The following is a 17,884-nucleotide window of genomic DNA, read 5'->3' as shown; positions in this document are numbered from 1 at the left end:
AGTTTTTCTAATTTTGGCAATATTGTATCAAGATCAGATATTAAAAACACAGGCAAATGTGTCCCTGTGTTGTAATTGCTCTCAAATGGCTTGTTACAAGTAAAAATGTATTATTATCTCAGGCTTTACATTTGCATGATAAAACTTCATGCCCACTGTTATATAGTTCATATATAGGCATTATATATGTCCCGTTTTCTTGTTCTTCTGGTTTTCTTTCAGTTAGTTTTGCTTCCTGATCAGCTGGTCCTTGCTTCCTAAGTGTCATACTTATTTTTATTATATTGAGGTTATCTGTAAGGATTCATTTAACATTAGCTGTATTTTTGGAATCAACCACATACCTCAAATGACTCAAACAAGGCAGACACTTGTTACTGGCAGGGTTCTATTCTGTGGTTTATACCACTAACTTTTAGACATCTTGCCACATAGTAAATGCTGATGTTACAGCAGGTCTTATGTAACTAAGAAACACCATTAGGAGCAGAGTGACTGATGTAAGCAGCGAAGCCACAATACTCTTTTTCCGACATTTTGATCAGTAATTGCTGTCATACTACTTCCAGTGTTTTTTATCTCTAACCCCTGAGGAACTGATGTTATAGTAAACTAAACATGTTACAAATGAGTTGCATAGATCTGACAAAGGTTTTTGGCAAAATAAATAATTTCTAAATTCATTCTACCATTTGTGAACCTTTTATCATTGATTGACATAATAACTTTGATAATAACTTTATTTATAAACGTATTATCAAAGTACAAAGTGCTTAACAGTTACAAGGGAAAAAAAGACAACTTAAAGCAGTACTAATAAAACACAAGAAAGGCAGTAAGTAAAGAGGGCGCCAATCCATTTAAAGCCTTACGAATGAGCAAGAGGATAAAATAACTTCTGGATGGAGCATGCTAAAACGAATGAGTTTCCCATCACAACTCTAAAGGTGTTGTGACCTACTATAATGGGAAGGAATACATATGAATATGCCTGAATAGACCTGAATGTCCCAACTGTCACACAGAGACAGGAAAGGTAATGGTTTTCTGTTCTTCCTTAATATTACTTTACATATTGATTAGTGAGTAGTTTAGATTCTTATCTTTAAAATTGTTTTCATTAGTCTGACTCTTTAGTTAACTATTTGCTGTGCACACTTTTAGTTAACTTTATTTGTCAGTTCTTTTGTATTTTTTGTTAAATGCAACAAATTAATTTCTTCTTTTGAGTGACCAGTTTGCTCTGGACCTGCTGCTGAAATCATACAGATGAGCTCCAGCTGATGTCCTTATATGGCTGTCAAACTTCCTCAGCGGGTCGTTCCATTTGTTTGCCAGCGGAAGAGGAAATTTGGCCTTAAGTTTAATTTTACCATTTCTTTTATGTTTCTTCTTTTTGTAACTTAGTTCAATGCTAATATTTATTCAATTTAAAGATTTAGTGACAAAATAGTGACAAAAAGAAAGTCGTTGTTGAAGGAAATGACACAATGTCTCAATTTCAGTTTGCCACAATCCATGTAGTTAACACACAAGAGGGGTTGATCTGGGTAGATAAGACCAAATTCTTCCATTTTGGGTCTATGCACAAAACATTTTTTGTGATGAACACACCAAAACAACGCAATCCACAAAGCAGAACATGGCGTTAACAGCAACATGTTGCAGGATGCTTTTTATTTCAGTAAAGACTGAGAAGTCGGTGAGGTGTAATGGGAAGATGGATGATTACAGGACAATGCCAAAAGAAGACCTGTTTGAGCATGCAAAATATTTAAGATTGGGTCAGAGGTTTACATTCCCACTAGACAGCTACCTCAAAGCATACTTGTTTTCACAAGCTTGGTTACAATGGCCTAGTCAAAGTTCATATCTAAATCTAATCAAGAATCTGTGGCAAGACCTAAAAACTCCTGTTTGGAGACATTCACAAACCAGTCTGACTGAGTCTGAGTTGTTTTTGCAAGGAAGAATTGGAGCAAGTCTTATTCTGTATGTTGCAAAGCAAGTTCAATAAAAATCAAACGCCTCAACCAAGGGACCAACTAATCCATTCATCCATCCGCTTATCTGCACAGGGACAAAACTATGCATGCATGCACACAAATCACACATAAGGGTAATTTGGAGACCTCCACTATGTTAACATGTACATAAAATGTAATTTTGCTAAAAAAAAATTATTCCAGCCAAATAAAATACTCCACAATACAGAACAAGTCAAAGGAGACCCTAACATAAACCTTAGTAATTGACCACAGCAACATGTGGAACTAATTGGGTGACTTCTGAAGGCAATTTGCTGCAATGGATTTATTTAAGGGCATAAGACTACATGGGGTGGAATAGAAATTCATGCTAGACATCTTTATTTTTTTTCTGGTAACAAAAAACAAATCCCTGATCTGGCATTCAATCTCTTTTATAATTCAGCACTACTTTATGTTGCTTTATCATAGGAAATTCCAATAAAAAATAAAACAAAAGGGGAACAGTGAAAACTTTCACAATGCACTGTATGTATTTTTATCTTTTTAGTTGTTGTATATTTTACACAATATGATCTTGGAACTGAAATAGGTTTGCAACAGATTATAGCTGGCAGGTGCGCTTACACAAATACAGGCATATTTAATGACTTAGAATATGCGTTCTGATAAGGCTGGTGTATCGGGTGAAAATTGTCTTTTAAATATAACCTTTGTTCCCTCTATCCAGAACTTGCACAGGTCTAGGGTCCAGAAAAGGGTAGCTAGTGACTCTGCAGACCCAACACATCCTCAACACAAACTGCTTAAACTTACCTTCAGGTTGGTGGCACAGAGCACTATTTGCCAACACCAGCTGCTGCAGAGTTTCTAGATGGTCTATCTTATTCTAAACATTTGAAGCATTTTTTTACTAAAATCCAGAAATAAATACAGCATTTTTTAAACTGTTATAGTAAAAACGCCACTTTTATGAAGGAAATGTTGGATGCTTGACAGGCCATAATTTTTCGACAGGCCCAGTAGCCTTCGCTTCTCTGGACTAATTTTATTAAGTGGGGACAGGGAAAAAAATGGATGAGTGGGCTTTAAAGACCTCTGGTTTAGGTAGACGGCCAAGCCTTGGTCAGCTGTGCCATACTTTCCAGTTCTGGATGAGGGACTAGCCTGAGGTAACGTGGGGGATTATTTTTGCAACATAACCATGATTTAACTTTCTGCCTGACCTGACTGTTGTTCCTTGGGTTTTATTATGCTGTTTGCGCAGTGATGTTCTCTGAGAACCCCCTGAGGCCTTCATAGAACAGAACATTTGTGCTGAGATTAAAATCCTGATTAGGTGACCTTTGAAAATAATAATAAATTAATTAATAAATAACCTTTAAGAGGGCTATAAACATACTTTTCATAAAGCCCTAATTTCTGAAAATAAAATGTGTGGGGGAGAGCAGGGTGATTTGTGCCAGTGGGTAAGTGGGTAAGCCACCCCTTGTTTCCAGGTAATCGTAAATTAAATTGATCAGATTGCCGCACATTTTTTAAGAGTCAGCCATTTCACTCATCCTGCAAAGAATTATGTCTCATGGCATAAGAGGTTAGCACAGTTAAGTTCAAAAAACTGTTTCTTGCCTTTCACAGTATCATTTCAATGGTCAAGGTTTTTTGACTGTTGTGTCTGAACAGGTTTAGACTTTCACATAGGTATTAGTGCTTTGTTAACCTACACTGTGAGACTACGCAGCTAGCATAAGGTTAGCTCAAAACTGCTGGATGATGTATTTTTCTTCCAAAATGGTAGGGTTGGGGTGAGTTGTGCCAGCGGTACATCTCAACCCCAGTTGTAAATATATTAAATATATAGTTTTATTGTAATTGTACAATATATTCTTACATTTTCTGACTAAAAAGTATGTGATTTTTTTAATTTTAGACCAAAAATAGAACCATCATGATGCAACCATGAAGTGACTATGTTGGTTCTTCTGCCCATTTGGGCTATACATCAATCCTCCAGCATCCTACACCAAAGCCCAAACAGGGTGGAAGTGGGACGCTCTCTGACCTGGAGGGGGTCGGGGTGTGAAGTTTGTCCTTTAGATTTAAAGAGACTGTCATGATTTAGGTTTTTGTTGGTTTGGTTTCTACTTGAAGTTTCAGTCTGTCCCCTGCCACTAACCAAGCAGCTCAGTCTCCTCAGTCACCAGTCATCAGCCCAGACCAGTTCCACCTGCAGCCACTAATCAGTTCTTACTCTGCTCACCTGTTCCCCAGCCTTCATATACCTGCCTCACTTACACAGTAACTGCCATGTCGTTGCCTCACCTGCTCTGCAATTGTGTTTTGTTTTGTCCCCCACCCCCAGTTTGTGTGTGCGCCACCTGCATCTGTTCAAATCTGGTTCTGTCAGCAACTCCTGGTCTGTCTACATTGAACATTTCCAATAAACCTTTTAAATGTAACTCTTTGTTTGCTGAATATCGGGTTCATCAGCACTATTTGTTACAGAGACGGCACCGAAACGAGTTGCTCTCAAACGAACCTAAGAACAGGGGGGAAAAGGGGGAATGCAGGGCTACAATAATGAGAAATTCATGCCAAAGCGTTGCAGTTCCACAATAAACCACAACTGAAGACTGTAAATGGGAAAAGGAAGAATTTTAATTTTAAGAAAACTGACCATTGAGGAGCTCTTAAGCTTTTAGAAAAACTGGCTGTTGATGCTGTAATATAACCTTAAATAAATCTTGAATTAGTAATTTTGGACTGAATATGTCTAGCCTTTCTATGCAATCACAGTTTCTGAGATTAAAATATCCTTATTTCACTTTAATATTCAATTTCACAACTTACCCCAATGTATTCTCTCCATAGGTGCAACTTACACTCCACACTGGGTGCAAGTTGTGCCACAAGACAACTTTTTGTTTTCAATTTCTCAATTTCTTGATTTCAGATCCAGAGTGATTGCTCCCATGGAAACACCAGATCCTTAAAGATGTGTCCATATCTTAGTTGAAAACATCACTGTCATGGTCTCCCTTTAAAGTCACTTTAAGTAAAAACTGGCACAACTCTCCTATTTACTTGTTTGATGTGATACAGATCTATGGGCCTGATTTTCAGGCCGAGTTGTGTCTGTCGACACAATTTAGCGGTCCTTTTATGGAAGAATCAGGCTCTATGTGCTTGCGTTAGCAGTTGAAAATCATCACTATTAATAAACATGAACACTTGAATGGATTTTCTGAAAGTCTAATTTATTTAATTTGACTGTAATTAAATGAAACCCTGGAAAGAAATTGGCTGCAGCCATTAAAGCGATTGAAAACGTCAAAAGTATAAATCACACGTCACCCTGCCTTTTTTTTTTTTTTTTTTTTTTTTTTTTTAGGCCTGTGTCGTCATAGGAACGGGTGTTGCGGAAGTGGCCATCGCTGCCTGCAGGGGGGATGACACCGGCTCGGTGTTCAGGCGCAGAGGGGGGGAAACAGGTGTGCGCTCGGGATCTAGCCGCTGCAAGCGCTCACCTGGACATGGATTATTGTGCAACATGATCGCCTGATCCCTGTCGCGTACATCCTGGGCCTGCTTGCTGCTTCCTGTGATAACTCCACAGGTCAGAGGGAGCCGTAGCCGCGATGGGAACCCTACAGTCCTCACCGGCTCCATCAGAATACGCTGATCTGTCGGAGAAAACTGGCTGTGAGTAATCGTTATTCGTCATCCTGTCAAACTCTTCTCTGTCGGACGAGAAGGAAGCGAAAACTAGAGCCTCTTGAAACGGAAATGTATGTTGTTGTTTTGTTTTTTTCTGTCTCAGCTTAAATGAGGATCCACGCAGGCAAACTCGAGTTTTCTGATAAAACATAAACATCACAGTCTTTTATTTTTATTTTTTTAGGTGCGCGTAAAACCCGTCAAGTTTGGCGCAGGAGCTATGAATAATGTAAAGGGAAAGTTAAGCGTAACGTTATCCACTATACAAAAGGATCGTGGTCGTCACTGTTTATTATTGCGTTGAAGCTTCAAACTAACGTCCTCTTAGACGTGTGGTTGATACACAAGAAGGCGAAGCAAAGTGCTTTAAATGAAATTTGTATAAACAAAGCAGGCAGCTCAGAGGCTCCCATTAGTCGAGAGAGGAGCTGGAAATCAAAAGCTTTTAACATTAACACAAATTAAAGTTTAAAAACTACAAATGGTCATGTGCTCTCTCTGTGCGGTTCTATTTTCAGTTTCATTTGAGCAGATTGGGGTCCTGCATAAGAGGTTCAGACATCTGAGCCATGGTGAGAATGTCTTAAGGTGAGCCCACCGTTTAATTGGATCATCAGTCCCCTGTGAGTGCTTTAATCGTCTATAAACTGTATTCCATGTAGCACTAAACAGTGATGAATCAGCTTTGATAATAAGCCAACCTTCGTATGAAACTGGAAACCTGCTTGACAGGTTTTGTGTCTTCTCATGTAAGATCAAATACCCATGTTGCACCACGAGTAACGCCTTGGCTTTTCTTTTACCCCCACCCATTCAGGAAGGAGGACTTCAATGGAATCCCTGATCTGGCGTCCAATCCCATCCGTACACAGATCGTAGAGGCTTTCTTCGACCAAAGGTACAGTGATGAGTTTCAACTATGCGTTTAGATTGTCTCTAAATTAAAACACTAGCAAGAGGGTAACCCAAAAAATGTAAAAAAAAAAAAAAAAAAAAACATTTAAGGAAAAAAAAATGTAACAAATAAATTTATCAATTCAGTCAGTATGTGAAATATAGTTACTTAGTAATTACAGTGTTTTATTTTGACCACTGAGTTAATATATTTTCTTATATTAACTCAGAATTTTCTTCATCTTAAAGCACAAATATTATATCATACCATAACTACCTTTTTTTGGTTTTGTCTCGACATTCTAAAGGAAATATGTGGTGTGGATTCGCCGCTGCAATGCGGAGTGAGCACTTTTCCCTTCCCCAAAAATCCTGTAAGCAGGAAATATGGGTTTCCTTTGTGGGGCTGGCTAGAAATCCCTTTGATTGGTCGGCTGTTTTCTGAACTAACCATGGTCAGCCAATGACAGACTCTCATTGGTCTTATTGGTCCCACCCAATCTGACAGAAATGAACAGAAATACAGATTTTGCGCCATCCACAAAAAACAGTTTCTCTGTAGGAAACATTTTTTCCCCGGATTGTGAAACAATTGGAATATAGGTTTCAATGGGAGGAGCAAAGTAGTCTCCACACACTTATTTAGAGTAACCCGATGACACAGTCGTTGGTAATGAAAGTACTTGAACATATCGTTGAATTACATTTTTCTTTATTATAAGTTTTGTCTCAAGCTTTCATTAAGTTTTTTTCTCCAAAGTTTCTCCATTCAAATAAGAATTTAATTGTTCAAGGCTGTGAAATCCCTGGGTAGAGGTCAACCAGACACATCCTAGCGATGAATGGAAAGCATGTTATGAGTGCTGAATAGGCGACTATTAATACCAGTGGATTCTTAAAGTAGGGAAAGGAGACAACATTGAAAGGGTTTATAGCAAAGAAAAGAGACAATCAGATCTCCAAGCCTGTCCACAAGAAAATGAAAACAGTAAATTTTCACCAATCATATAAAATGAATCAAAAAACGCGTCCACATGAGGACGCAGCACCACTGAAAACGCTGTAGCGAGTATGATCGGCCTGTTGGTGGAGCTGTGCACAGAAACATGCCAAAAAACACTGAGCATGAGCAGACTTCTCATGTGAAGTAAACACAGAAATCATGGCGGGGGATCAGACACAAACGTTTACACATGTTCACGTGATCTTTAGGTGGGTTGGCAGGAGACACGCCGTGTAGAGCGGGTCCATTAGAAAGGAAGAGTTCGAGGACGCTACTGACAGCCATTGGAAAGCAGATATTTGCCTTACATCATACAACACTGGGCAGCGCCATGCTTGTTATTTGTTGGAGAGTGAGGCGTATGTTGTCCTCACTGCAGTGCAGTAACTGCTGCCATACAACTAGCTAAACTCTTCCTTGTAAATGAAGACATGAGTCGCAGTAAGCTCTAGTTGCTCTTTGCTGTGGCTCTTTTCTTCGTAACACAAGGTCAGAATGAAAACTGTAACAAGACAAATACAAAAATTACCGTTTAACTCTGTGGCGCGTGCTTTCCTTTTGCAAATAAATCAAAATAAAACATTTTTAGTCACAAATAAATCAAAGGCATTTTAATGTAAATAATATTTTTTTAACATCAACTTATAAATGTAATGAAATTATCAACTTACGACGTTGCATGTAGTCATGTAGTCAAACACAGAAATGTACCAAAATGCGAACTAAGCTAGCCTCCTCAAACTGCCATACTAACTGAAAACAAACCTGAGACTCAGAAGTTAGCAGGAAAACTGCCCTTCAAAATAAGAGCTCCTTCAAAACGAAGGTCCATTCAGATTCATGCCTGAAAGGCAACACAAGGTGTATGCGGGTTACAGAGAGAGGCAAAGTTACGATGTCGTCTTTTTTCAGAAAACATGCGGCTCACATGTACTCACGGAAAATCTTCGACCCTGCTCTGTATTTGTATTAGATCGTCTTCAGTCAGGAGAACGTAATATTCCCAATCAGTGCAGATTTGTGGTCATGACTGAAGATTTTCTTCCAAGATGAACGGTTTTGTTTAAGATGCCTCAAAGTGTGAACCCAGCCAGGCTTCCAGTCTCCAAGCTGCTGCTCTCTTTATTACTTCTACTTGTGGTTTAATTTGCTTTCCTGATTTTATTTCTTCCTCACTGGATGCATCGTCGTGTAAATCTCCACCTTTCCCCCAGGGTGATTGTTTAGTCTTGCACTGATGCCTTCGTTGGCATTGGAAACATTTCATTAGTATTTGTCACAATACTAATTATGTATCTTAGCCAACTTTCAGCAGCATTCTTGGCTGCCTTGGGCTCACTTTCTTCTTGCACTTTTTTTAACACATTTTTCTGTTGGATATGAACCTACATTTCAGGAGCTGGAAGCCATATAACAATTAAAATATAAAAGCTGTAAAACTAGTGTTAAATATTGTGTCTAAAAATTGCTTTTTATATACATAATTTGGACATAATGTGAATTTAGCATATTTGTGGCACACATATTTTGTTTTTCAGAAACTTCTCCAAGGATGGTGATGGCAAGGTGGACGAGATTGGCTTTGAAGAATTTGTGGTGGTCATGTCTCACTTCAGGCCACCGTCCCTGCACATGACAGAGGAACAGCGCGAGAGTGTCAGGAAGGAGAAACTTAGATGTACGGCTTTTAAATCACACATACCTGGTGTTTGCCAACGGCTGCAAAGCATATGCCATAATAAACATTTAGCATTTTTTCCTCCACAGTTTTATTCAACATGCACGACTCAGACAACGATGGAATCATAACACTCGAGGAGTACAGACACGTGAGCGTCTTATTTCATGCAGAAATACTCAAACAATACTGAAACAACTCATTGTAATATAAACCCAATGTCAGGCTGGTCAGCCAGCTGGAAATTGAGGATTTCTCCTCATTCTTTCACCTTAAGAAATCCAAGACTTGAGCCTTAAACTGTAATGTGAGGTTTTTTTGTTGTTCTCGTGTCTCCAGGTGGTGGAGGAGTTGTTGTCTCGCAGTGGAGCTCTGGGAAAAGAAACAGCCAAAGGCATTGCTGATGCAGCCATGTTGGAAGTGGCCAGTATATCAGTTGGCCACATGGTAAGGAAGTGGTTTGGTGATCAGATAATGTTAGGTTTGCTTCACTCCTTGTAGAAACAGACTCACAACTTTCCCTTTTTGATCCCAGGAACCTGATGAATTCTATGAGGGAATCACCTTTGACCATTTTCTAAAGGTTTGTTCACACAATGAGAACAGTCGCAGCGGGTAGTGCTTTATATAGAGGAATAATAGTGTAGCCAATGTAGTGTTATAGTGTATTACTAACGTTTCTATGATCAGTATTCAGCATAATTGTGGTTTTGAAAACGCGTACGTTTGAAATACATCGCTGAGTTTGCTCTTTGCTGGTTTGTTTTGCAGCTGCTGGCCACCTTTGAGATCGAATCAAAAATGAGCGTTCGCTTTCTAAACATGGACACGATCACTTTGTGTAAGTGAGGTTGTTAGATCGAAGTATTCAACGGTACTTTGAAAACGTTGAGAACGGAAACTTTTAAGCCTTAACTGTTTGATGTTAATTTCTTGTTTTACTCTGTAGCAAAATACTTGCACTGGCAGCATATGCCTTATGCATGTCGCAACCACTATGCAAACTAAAAGACGAATGATTGTGATTTATTAGAGGGGATACACTTTACTGTAAGCAATAACGCGCTGCTACTGTGTGGCTGAAAAAAAGCAATAATATTAAAATATGAATGACTCTGCATGCAAATATATAGGTTTGAATAGATGAGCCATTATTTACATAACTCTCCAAGGTGAGAGATATTATAGTTTGTCTTGTCACCAGGTGTTTCCTGTCATTTCTGTATGATCTGAGAAAACATTTATGGCAGCGATACATCATGTGCATGTCCTGGTCTTTGTTTGCACAAAAAGGGACCGTCATACAGTTTATTTGTATTTATTCAAAAAGAGATATTAAGATTTTCGGTTCCAGTAAAAACTTTATAAATGCTCCTCATGGGCACGAATGTTGTTTCAGATTTTTGACCTTGAAGAATGAGCTTGAATTGTTCTTTTTCAGACCAGAATGAATGTTATAATGTAACCAAACCACTGAAAAAGCTTGGTTAAAGCTCCGTTAGAGCATCATGCCTTTATCACACATCTTCTAGCTGACTGGAAATGTAACCGCGGTTCTTGGGAGAATGGGGTAGTTTCGTGGCGCAGCTCTAACTTTTATGCATATACCTCTGATTTTCATGGGTCAAGCCCTTCAGAAGGCCTTTCCTGGATAGTCCGTTCCAACCATTTAAGTTAAAATCTCTACAACGGAAAATGTTTTCATGTTTCCATTCAACTGAGATTATTCTAACCAAGAACAAAGCCTCTTGCAGCTGGCAACATGAACAAGCCAAACACCAGAGAAGAGTTTTTTGGTCAAATACTCATTCTGTCACGATGCCAACAAGAATGCCTGGAAGAGACAGGACGCTACTCTCCAACTAATAGCTGACAAGCATGGTGGTAGAAGCATCGTACTGTGGTTTAGCTTCTGCACATGCTGGCACTGCAAAGTAGATTAAATAATGCAAATACGGACTGCTTACTTCAAATAGTCAGTCAGCTGTGCACAGGGCCATGGGTTAACTTGCAATAAGTCCTTTTCCCACATGGTGGTTGAAATGTCTGTATACAGAGCCTGTATGTGTAATTTAGAATATTTCTGGATTATAATATATAATTCTGGATTATAATTTATGAAAATTCATAAATTAAGTCAAACCTGTTGTAGAATTTGGAAATAACTAAAGTTGTATCATCAACTATCAAGTCTGAAAAAATGGTAAAAAAAAATACAAATTCCAACATTAAAATAAGATTCCTGACAATAATGAGTGTATTTAAGCTTGTGACTGTAACTTTATTAAAATGCATATCCACTTTTCTAGAAAGCAATAATGTTCTACTGTATGAATGGCAAAAGCAATAATATTCTGATGTGAATGACTATGCATGTGAATACAGGGGCTTGGACATGTAAAGTTTTATTTTCATAACTCTCCATGATCAGAGATAATATATTTGTTTTTTTTTTGTATCAAGACTTTTATTGAGATTTCTTCTTTGTCACGGAAAATATTTTTCTGGTTGTTAGCATTATGTGCCTGCCCTGCACTCTGTATCTCCACAATAAAGGACCTTTGAAACAGTTTCTTATTTGCCTTTCTGTCAAAAAGGATAGAAGAGCTCTGGTTCTGGTGAAAGGTTTACATATATTTATTATGGGCACAAATGACATATTAATTAAGAGTCTTAAATGATGCATGTGAAATGCCTGGTTTCTCAGGTTTTAATCATTATACAACAAACATTTACAATTGATTTCAAATAAGCATTATAACAAAAAATGTTGCTGCTTTATCGTGTGAAAATTACGCTTGTTTTGAGGTTTGTTTAAACCCAAAATATTTCTTTATGATAATGAGAGAGCAGCAGTTGAAATAAAAATTACTCACGGAAACAATTCCCATTGAGCTGTGGAAAGTAAAATAGCGAAAGTGCATAACATAGTCTTTTCATCAAGATACAATTGTTAGTGAAAAGTTACATACGTGAGCCTTTGGAAAAGAAAATCTGTATTTATCGGAGAAAATAAATAAATACAAGAATAAAAAACAGAAGAAAAACAGGAAGTCTGCATTTGAACTTTATACCAAATGTTGCAGCAATAAGGAGGTATGTTGTCATCCTTTCTTCCTTCTACTCATGCTTTTCTAGAGCCGCTGTCTCAGTCATTGAAAACAAGCATAAAATACTAAAATGATCCATAAAATGAGAAGCTTACCCTCATAAACATGAGTCATTATTAGTAACATTATTGTTATTGCTGTTTGATTATTCCAAAGTTAAAACCTTTTGTTGCTGTGATATACTGCCATCTAGAGGTGGAAGCTAAGGCTTGTCATGATGAACTTGCACCTGCAATACATTGTGACACCGTATGTTTTCTACAGCTGGTCATAATTTCTGCCATAAACACAAGTTCCTAACAAGAAATAAAAAGTGAGAAACCACATTATTTTTTGGAGCATTGTGTCTCTGGCATATTTCAGTGTAGTAATAATCATAGGTCAGACCTTACCTGACTAATCAAATAAAAAAAATATAATAAAAATGTTCCCCTTTCTAATAAAATTACAGTTAAACTTATATAACTTTAAGACATTTTACTGGAAATCCTGATCTTAGCTGAATTGTGTCATCCTCTCCAGATTATGATGATGTGGATTTTCCTACCTTAGTTTTGCTGGCTGGTGCATTTTTTTTCCCACGTGGACAATTCGTGCATCAAAACAAAACCATGGATGTCTACTTTCACCCAGTGTCGCTCCCTCTGCTGAACAGAGAGCTTGCCTGAACTAAATGTGAAAGATGCAGCAGCTCAGGACTTTTCTCTAATCTACCCAGAATGCGTGCAAACTCTAAACTCTGGTAATACCTGAGCTATGAACTTTTTTTCCTTCATGCATGTTGAATAAATTTAAACATGCATTCTGATGAGATGAAATATCTTTCGAAAAATAACAACTTTTAAGCAGTTACTAAACATACTTTTCATTAAGCCCACATTTATTGAACATGTTTTTATTTGGTCTGATGTAATATTTTAATCTTAAATGTCCTATTTTTATCAACTGTAAGCGGTAAATCATTCTAATTAGCAGACATAAAAGCTTGAAAACACCAGATTGTGTGTAATTAATCTGTGTAATGTGTTTCACTTGGTTCATTAAGTTTGTGAATGAATGGAACTTTTGTGATAATGTTTTAATTTATTGACTATCATTGCAGTTGCCATATCTCATGTAGATTAAACAAAACACATGTGAGGCCACCACAGGATTCAGCCACTCAACCTTTAAGAATTTCTTTTGAACATGGCTTACATAGTTTTTGTAAAAAGCATTTTTTTCAAGTGCAATTTCACGTCTACGTTTCATTCTGTCTGAGCAGGAAGAAGTGATTGTGGAGACACTCCTTCACGTCTCTTCCCCTGATAAGGAAACTCAGTGCAAAAAGATCCCGGACCTGGATTCAATCACTGCTAATAGCTGCTCCACCATGCAGCCGGCAGTATTTAAAAGGTACTAAACTCAAATAGCAATGTTTAATTAACCCTAATGACAACTTCCCTTCAAAATGAAAGTCTACGCCTATTTTGTTTTTAAGAAAATTAAATTTAATGGTAATAAAGGCTGTGAGATCAATAAAGTCTATCTTATCTTATCAAAGTCAGCTGCATGTGCACCCCTCAAAATTTAAAATAAAAAACATGTGGTGCAAAAAGACCTTAATATAATATTATCATACTGTAATCTAGTATTTCAATGTTTAATTTAAATGTAAAAGTTTGCTTTAAGGATCACAGGCTTGAATTTTCACCCTCATGTTTAGAGAATCTTTGAATTTGTAAGTATTAACTAATGAAATTTACACTTTCCACTTCGGCAAGGTGTGTTTACAGCAGCTCTTGTTCAGCCCAGTGATATACGGTTTAGTTCTGCTAGTTTTGAAATTGTAGAGTGTACTGATATTCCTCCAGTCTAATACCCTTCAACAGTTTTCAGATTGTGTCTTATTCAACCAAATCTTCAATGTGTTTCATTAAGGTTTGAATCTGATAGACCAACGTCAGATGTGAATAATTAATAAACTGATGGTTTACAAAAGAAGGCCATTAGACGTTTTGTTTGCAAGCCATGTTGGAACTTCCTGGCTCAGATGCAAAGTGCCACACATGAAGGAAAGTGGCTGATCGCACCATAGCTGTATTGGGAATTAAGGCGACGGCAGCATCATGCTGTGGGGATGCGTTTTTTTCAGCAGTGACTGAGAACCAGAGTTGATGGTAAATCCTGGACCAAAACCTGAGACTGCAGCACATGCGTTAATGCGCATGTGCTGCAATGAAACCTGCATAATTACGTATGTGCTAAATTCCACTATGAGTGGTTATGTGTATTATATTGCTTATTAATTACACACTGCTTAACTCCATGCCTTATAAGAAATATACACTGAAGCATTCTATAGTTTTTTGGGTTTTTTTGGCAGGAGAAGCCGTAAAATTGTTTAATCTCCTGTGAAATCGTTCCCTCTGGTGTTGGCTCGAGTTATTAACGTTAAGTTCCCTCCTCCGAAACATGTTTAAACATGTTGATTTCAACACAGCATTCCCCTTTATAAACTGGATCTGTTATGAAACAAAATTTGTCAAAACAGCAAACCCCTTTATAGATTGTATTTTCTAACAAATGGCATCGGCATACCTTTTGAAAAACGTATTCTGTTACGATGAAATAGTCTAGAGTCTAGACGGACAGATGGAGATAGAAAAATCAAGCGCCGGTGTTATTCTGACAGGGTACGCCACAATGACAGAACGCTGGACTTAAATCCAATTCATTTGTCCCAAGGCTTGAGAATTTGTTTGTAAAAAATGCTGAAAACCATGAATCATTTTGCTTTCGCTTCACTGTCACGCAATATTTTGTGGTTGGTCCATCACATAAGAGTCAAATAAGACACAGAAAAGTTTGTGGTTCTTGGGTAGCAATATGTGAACAGGTTTAACGTCAGGACTATGTTTGCAGTGCTCTCTGTATACGATTTTACGGCGATGGCAGCGGCTGTTCTCTATTTGCTGAAACGTAGGTTGCAGTACCATTAACATAGTTAACAGAAATGCTTGATCCAGACTTAGTAAGTAAGTAGGTGTTGCCCTAAGGTGCACCCAGTGCTGCCTTAAATAAAACAGAGTCATAACAGGGAACTTGATTCATGACCTGCAGTAAATCCCCCATCTACTTCTAGTTTCTTGAAAGCTTGTGACTAGAGGAAAGTTAGGCTAAAATTAGTGAATTTCTGTGGAAACTATATAATCCAAATTTACAACGCTCACAGCACACCCCTGCATGAACCGCTATATAAAGAGGCAAAGCTGCAGATGACACACTGTTTACAAATGCAGCCGTCTGAAACTTCCCAACACACACACACACACACACACACACACACCCGCTCACACCTTGTGACTGACCAGACAGCCCGCCAGTTTCATGAAATCTTTCCTATCTGATGCAGCCTTGTGTTGAACGCATGCGTCACTTGGAGCTGATATCACACAGTCAGCGTCTCAGCAGCTTCCTGATTTTCTTTTTAATTCCTATTTAGGGAGTGATTCTGTGCAAAAGAAAAACAGCACATGATACTTTTCATATCCTTGGTGGGGTGTGGGGTGTGGGGTGTGGGGTGAGGGGGGGGGGGGGGGGAAACCCATTTGATAAGCTTACAGGAACAATCCGACAGACAGGTGATCTTGTGTCGCATCTTTTAATTCTCTGCGCTGATGCAACCACACAAGAATGACACTTTACAGTTGTGTGTACAGCAAAAAAAAAAAAAAAAACATTTAAATAACAAAACATTGCAACAATCAGCCTGTTAGTCATGCCACACGCTCAGCAAAACACCTCTTTCCAGAAACACTTTGAGAAAATAAATATTAAATACCATAAATATGCTCCATTACTCTGATGTACCTGCCATCTTCATCTCACTTCTCTTTTTTTTTTTTATAAGTCTACGATCATCTCAGTAAGTAAAGTGCTGCTGGAAACTGACCCACAAAGGCCAGTCTCTGGTCATCTCCCCGAGTTCGATGTACTTTTTGGTGCCTTTCTGCACATTTTGCTCTTCAGGGTCTTGACGTTTTTAGACATGTTTGCCAGGAACACCTTGTAGGTCGTCAGCACCACACAGCCGTAGATCTTCTGCTGGAAGACGGTCTGAGGCGGAGGTAGTGTCGTGGGCCCGCCCGCCGGCTCCGGTAGAGGCAGGTTTGGGAAGAATGTGTGATAAAGGCTGTTTATGCTGCTGCTCAGCCTCTTGTTCTGAACTCTCGATTCGTTAATTTTACGCAGAACTATGCTCCCTGGGAGTTGCAAGTCCGTTTGCTGCTCCTGCACCCTCTTCAGGTGTGAGGAGAAGGCCTGGAGGTGCGTGTACATGCTCGCCATCCTCTCTGAGGGCTCCAGCCCAGAGATGTTTGGGTCGGGGACGTCGAACCCTGTAGCCTTACAGACACCCGGTCCCATTTCTCCTTGGAAAGCTTTCTGCCAGAGATGAATGAAATTTAAATCAAACCGAAGTAATCACATGATTTTTTTTTTTTTTTTTTTTTTTTTCAGGGCAAAATAAAGTGAATGTATACATTTACTCACATATGTTTTGATTAGAACACCAGTTTGCCTGTGGATAAGTTTGGTGAGCCTGAGAGTCCGTTCCAGATCAGAACTGCACTCACGGTTCCTGGCGGCTGCCACGGTTTTTGTTGAATCAACTGCCAGAAGCAGCAGGAAGCAGAGTAATGCTGAGGAGAACAGAAGTGGTCAGTTATCGTAACTCTGCCTCACGTTACTTGAGATGTTCATTTACAAAACTGCAAGCACAGAACTAAACTCCTTCCCATACAGAAGACACAGCAGGAAAAAAAGTCCTTACATTTTAGAGTTTAAATGTACTGGAATGATGTGAGTGTGTATGTGTGTGGGGGGGGAGAAAGTCTATTTCACACACAAACTGGACAAGAAAAGTTAAAAAGGAACTCATTCATGCAGGAAACAGCAAACTTCAGTTAGTTTCACAACAGCCACAAGTCACTAAAAATAGGTTGCAGAATTGTAAGAAAAGTAAGATCCTAATATGTTAAAAGCTGCTTTCCGAGGTGAGAAGAAAGAAATATAGTCAAACTTACTCGCTGCTGTTTCCGCACGCTGTTGAAAATTCATACTCTTTACATGACCATTCATTCTCCTCTGTGTCTCACTGTCAAATTGCGTGAACTCGTCATGATCACACTCCTTTGAAACTTCTTTAAAAGAAGCCACAGGAAATGACGTGCGCCGAACTTTGAAAAAAAAAAAAGCACGTCATCTTTGCAGATTTCTTTCTGACTAAGATGTCAATTCTTCCTATTATTATCAATAATATTAATATATTTGTTCATTTCTATTTCCAAAAAAAAAAAAAAAAAAAAAAATTAAGGAAGAGGATGTTACTCAAACATGCCTGACCTGTGAACGGACATGTTGGGGCATTTACCTAATCCCAAGAAATAATACATTTTAACTATTGTAGAAGTATTTAAAGCCTAAAAAGAATACAAACATACCCACAACTGGT

General features: G+C 38.4%; 2 protein-coding genes across 2 annotated transcripts; one reads left to right on the top strand and one right to left on the bottom strand.

Annotated features, from left to right (window-relative positions):
- Window positions 1–5,149: 5,149 nt before the first annotated feature.
- On the top strand, window positions 5,150–11,373 carry tescb (tescalcin b). Its single transcript, XM_012849352.3, has 8 exons — window positions 5,150–5,690; window positions 6,224–6,293; window positions 6,523–6,603; window positions 9,141–9,280; window positions 9,370–9,431; window positions 9,620–9,727; window positions 9,816–9,863; window positions 10,052–11,373. The coding sequence occupies exons 1-8, from the start codon at window positions 5,627–5,629 to the stop codon at window positions 10,127–10,129; spliced, it is 651 nt and encodes a 216-aa protein (XP_012704806.2). The 5' UTR covers window positions 5,150–5,626; the 3' UTR covers window positions 10,130–11,373.
- Window positions 11,374–16,265: 4,892 nt separating this feature from the next.
- m17 (IL-6 subfamily cytokine M17) lies at window positions 16,266–17,534 on the bottom strand. Its single transcript, XM_012849351.3, has 3 exons — window positions 17,457–17,534; window positions 16,924–17,072; window positions 16,266–16,815 (listed from the first exon to the last, which is right to left on the bottom strand). Exons 1-3 carry the CDS (start codon window positions 17,509–17,511, stop codon window positions 16,345–16,347), a joined length of 675 nt encoding a protein of 224 aa, XP_012704805.2. The 5' UTR covers window positions 17,512–17,534; the 3' UTR covers window positions 16,266–16,344.
- Window positions 17,535–17,884: the final 350 nt, after the last annotated feature.

Source organism: Fundulus heteroclitus, unplaced genomic scaffold, assembly GCF_011125445.2.
Source record: "Fundulus heteroclitus isolate FHET01 unplaced genomic scaffold, MU-UCD_Fhet_4.1 scaffold_344, whole genome shotgun sequence".
NCBI classification, from domain to species: Eukaryota; Metazoa; Chordata; class Actinopteri; order Cyprinodontiformes; family Fundulidae; genus Fundulus; species Fundulus heteroclitus.
This window is presented reverse-complemented; position numbering and strand designations above follow the sequence as displayed.

Excerpts from the sequence above, each read along its gene's own strand:
- m17 (XM_012849351.3), bottom strand. The coding sequence starts at position 17,511 with ATGAATGGTCATGTAAAGAGTATGAATTTTCAACAGCGTGCGGAAACA. Across the intron at positions 17,073-17,456 it reads GCGTGCGGAAACAGCAGCGA|CATTACTCTGCTTCCTGCTG; the intron begins GTAAGTTTGACT and ends TGTTCTCCTCAG. Across the intron at positions 16,816-16,923 it reads GTGTTCTAATCAAAACATAT|AAAGCTTTCCAAGGAGAAAT; the intron begins GTGAGTAAATGT and ends CATCTCTGGCAG.
- tescb (XM_012849352.3), top strand. The coding sequence starts at position 5,627 with ATGGGAACCCTACAGTCCTCACCGGCTCCATCAGAATACGCTGATCTG. Across the intron at positions 9,281-9,369 it reads CAGGAAGGAGAAACTTAGAT|TTTTATTCAACATGCACGAC; the intron begins GTACGGCTTTTA and ends TTTCCTCCACAG. Across the intron at positions 9,728-9,815 it reads GTATATCAGTTGGCCACATG|GAACCTGATGAATTCTATGA; the intron begins GTAAGGAAGTGG and ends TTTTGATCCCAG.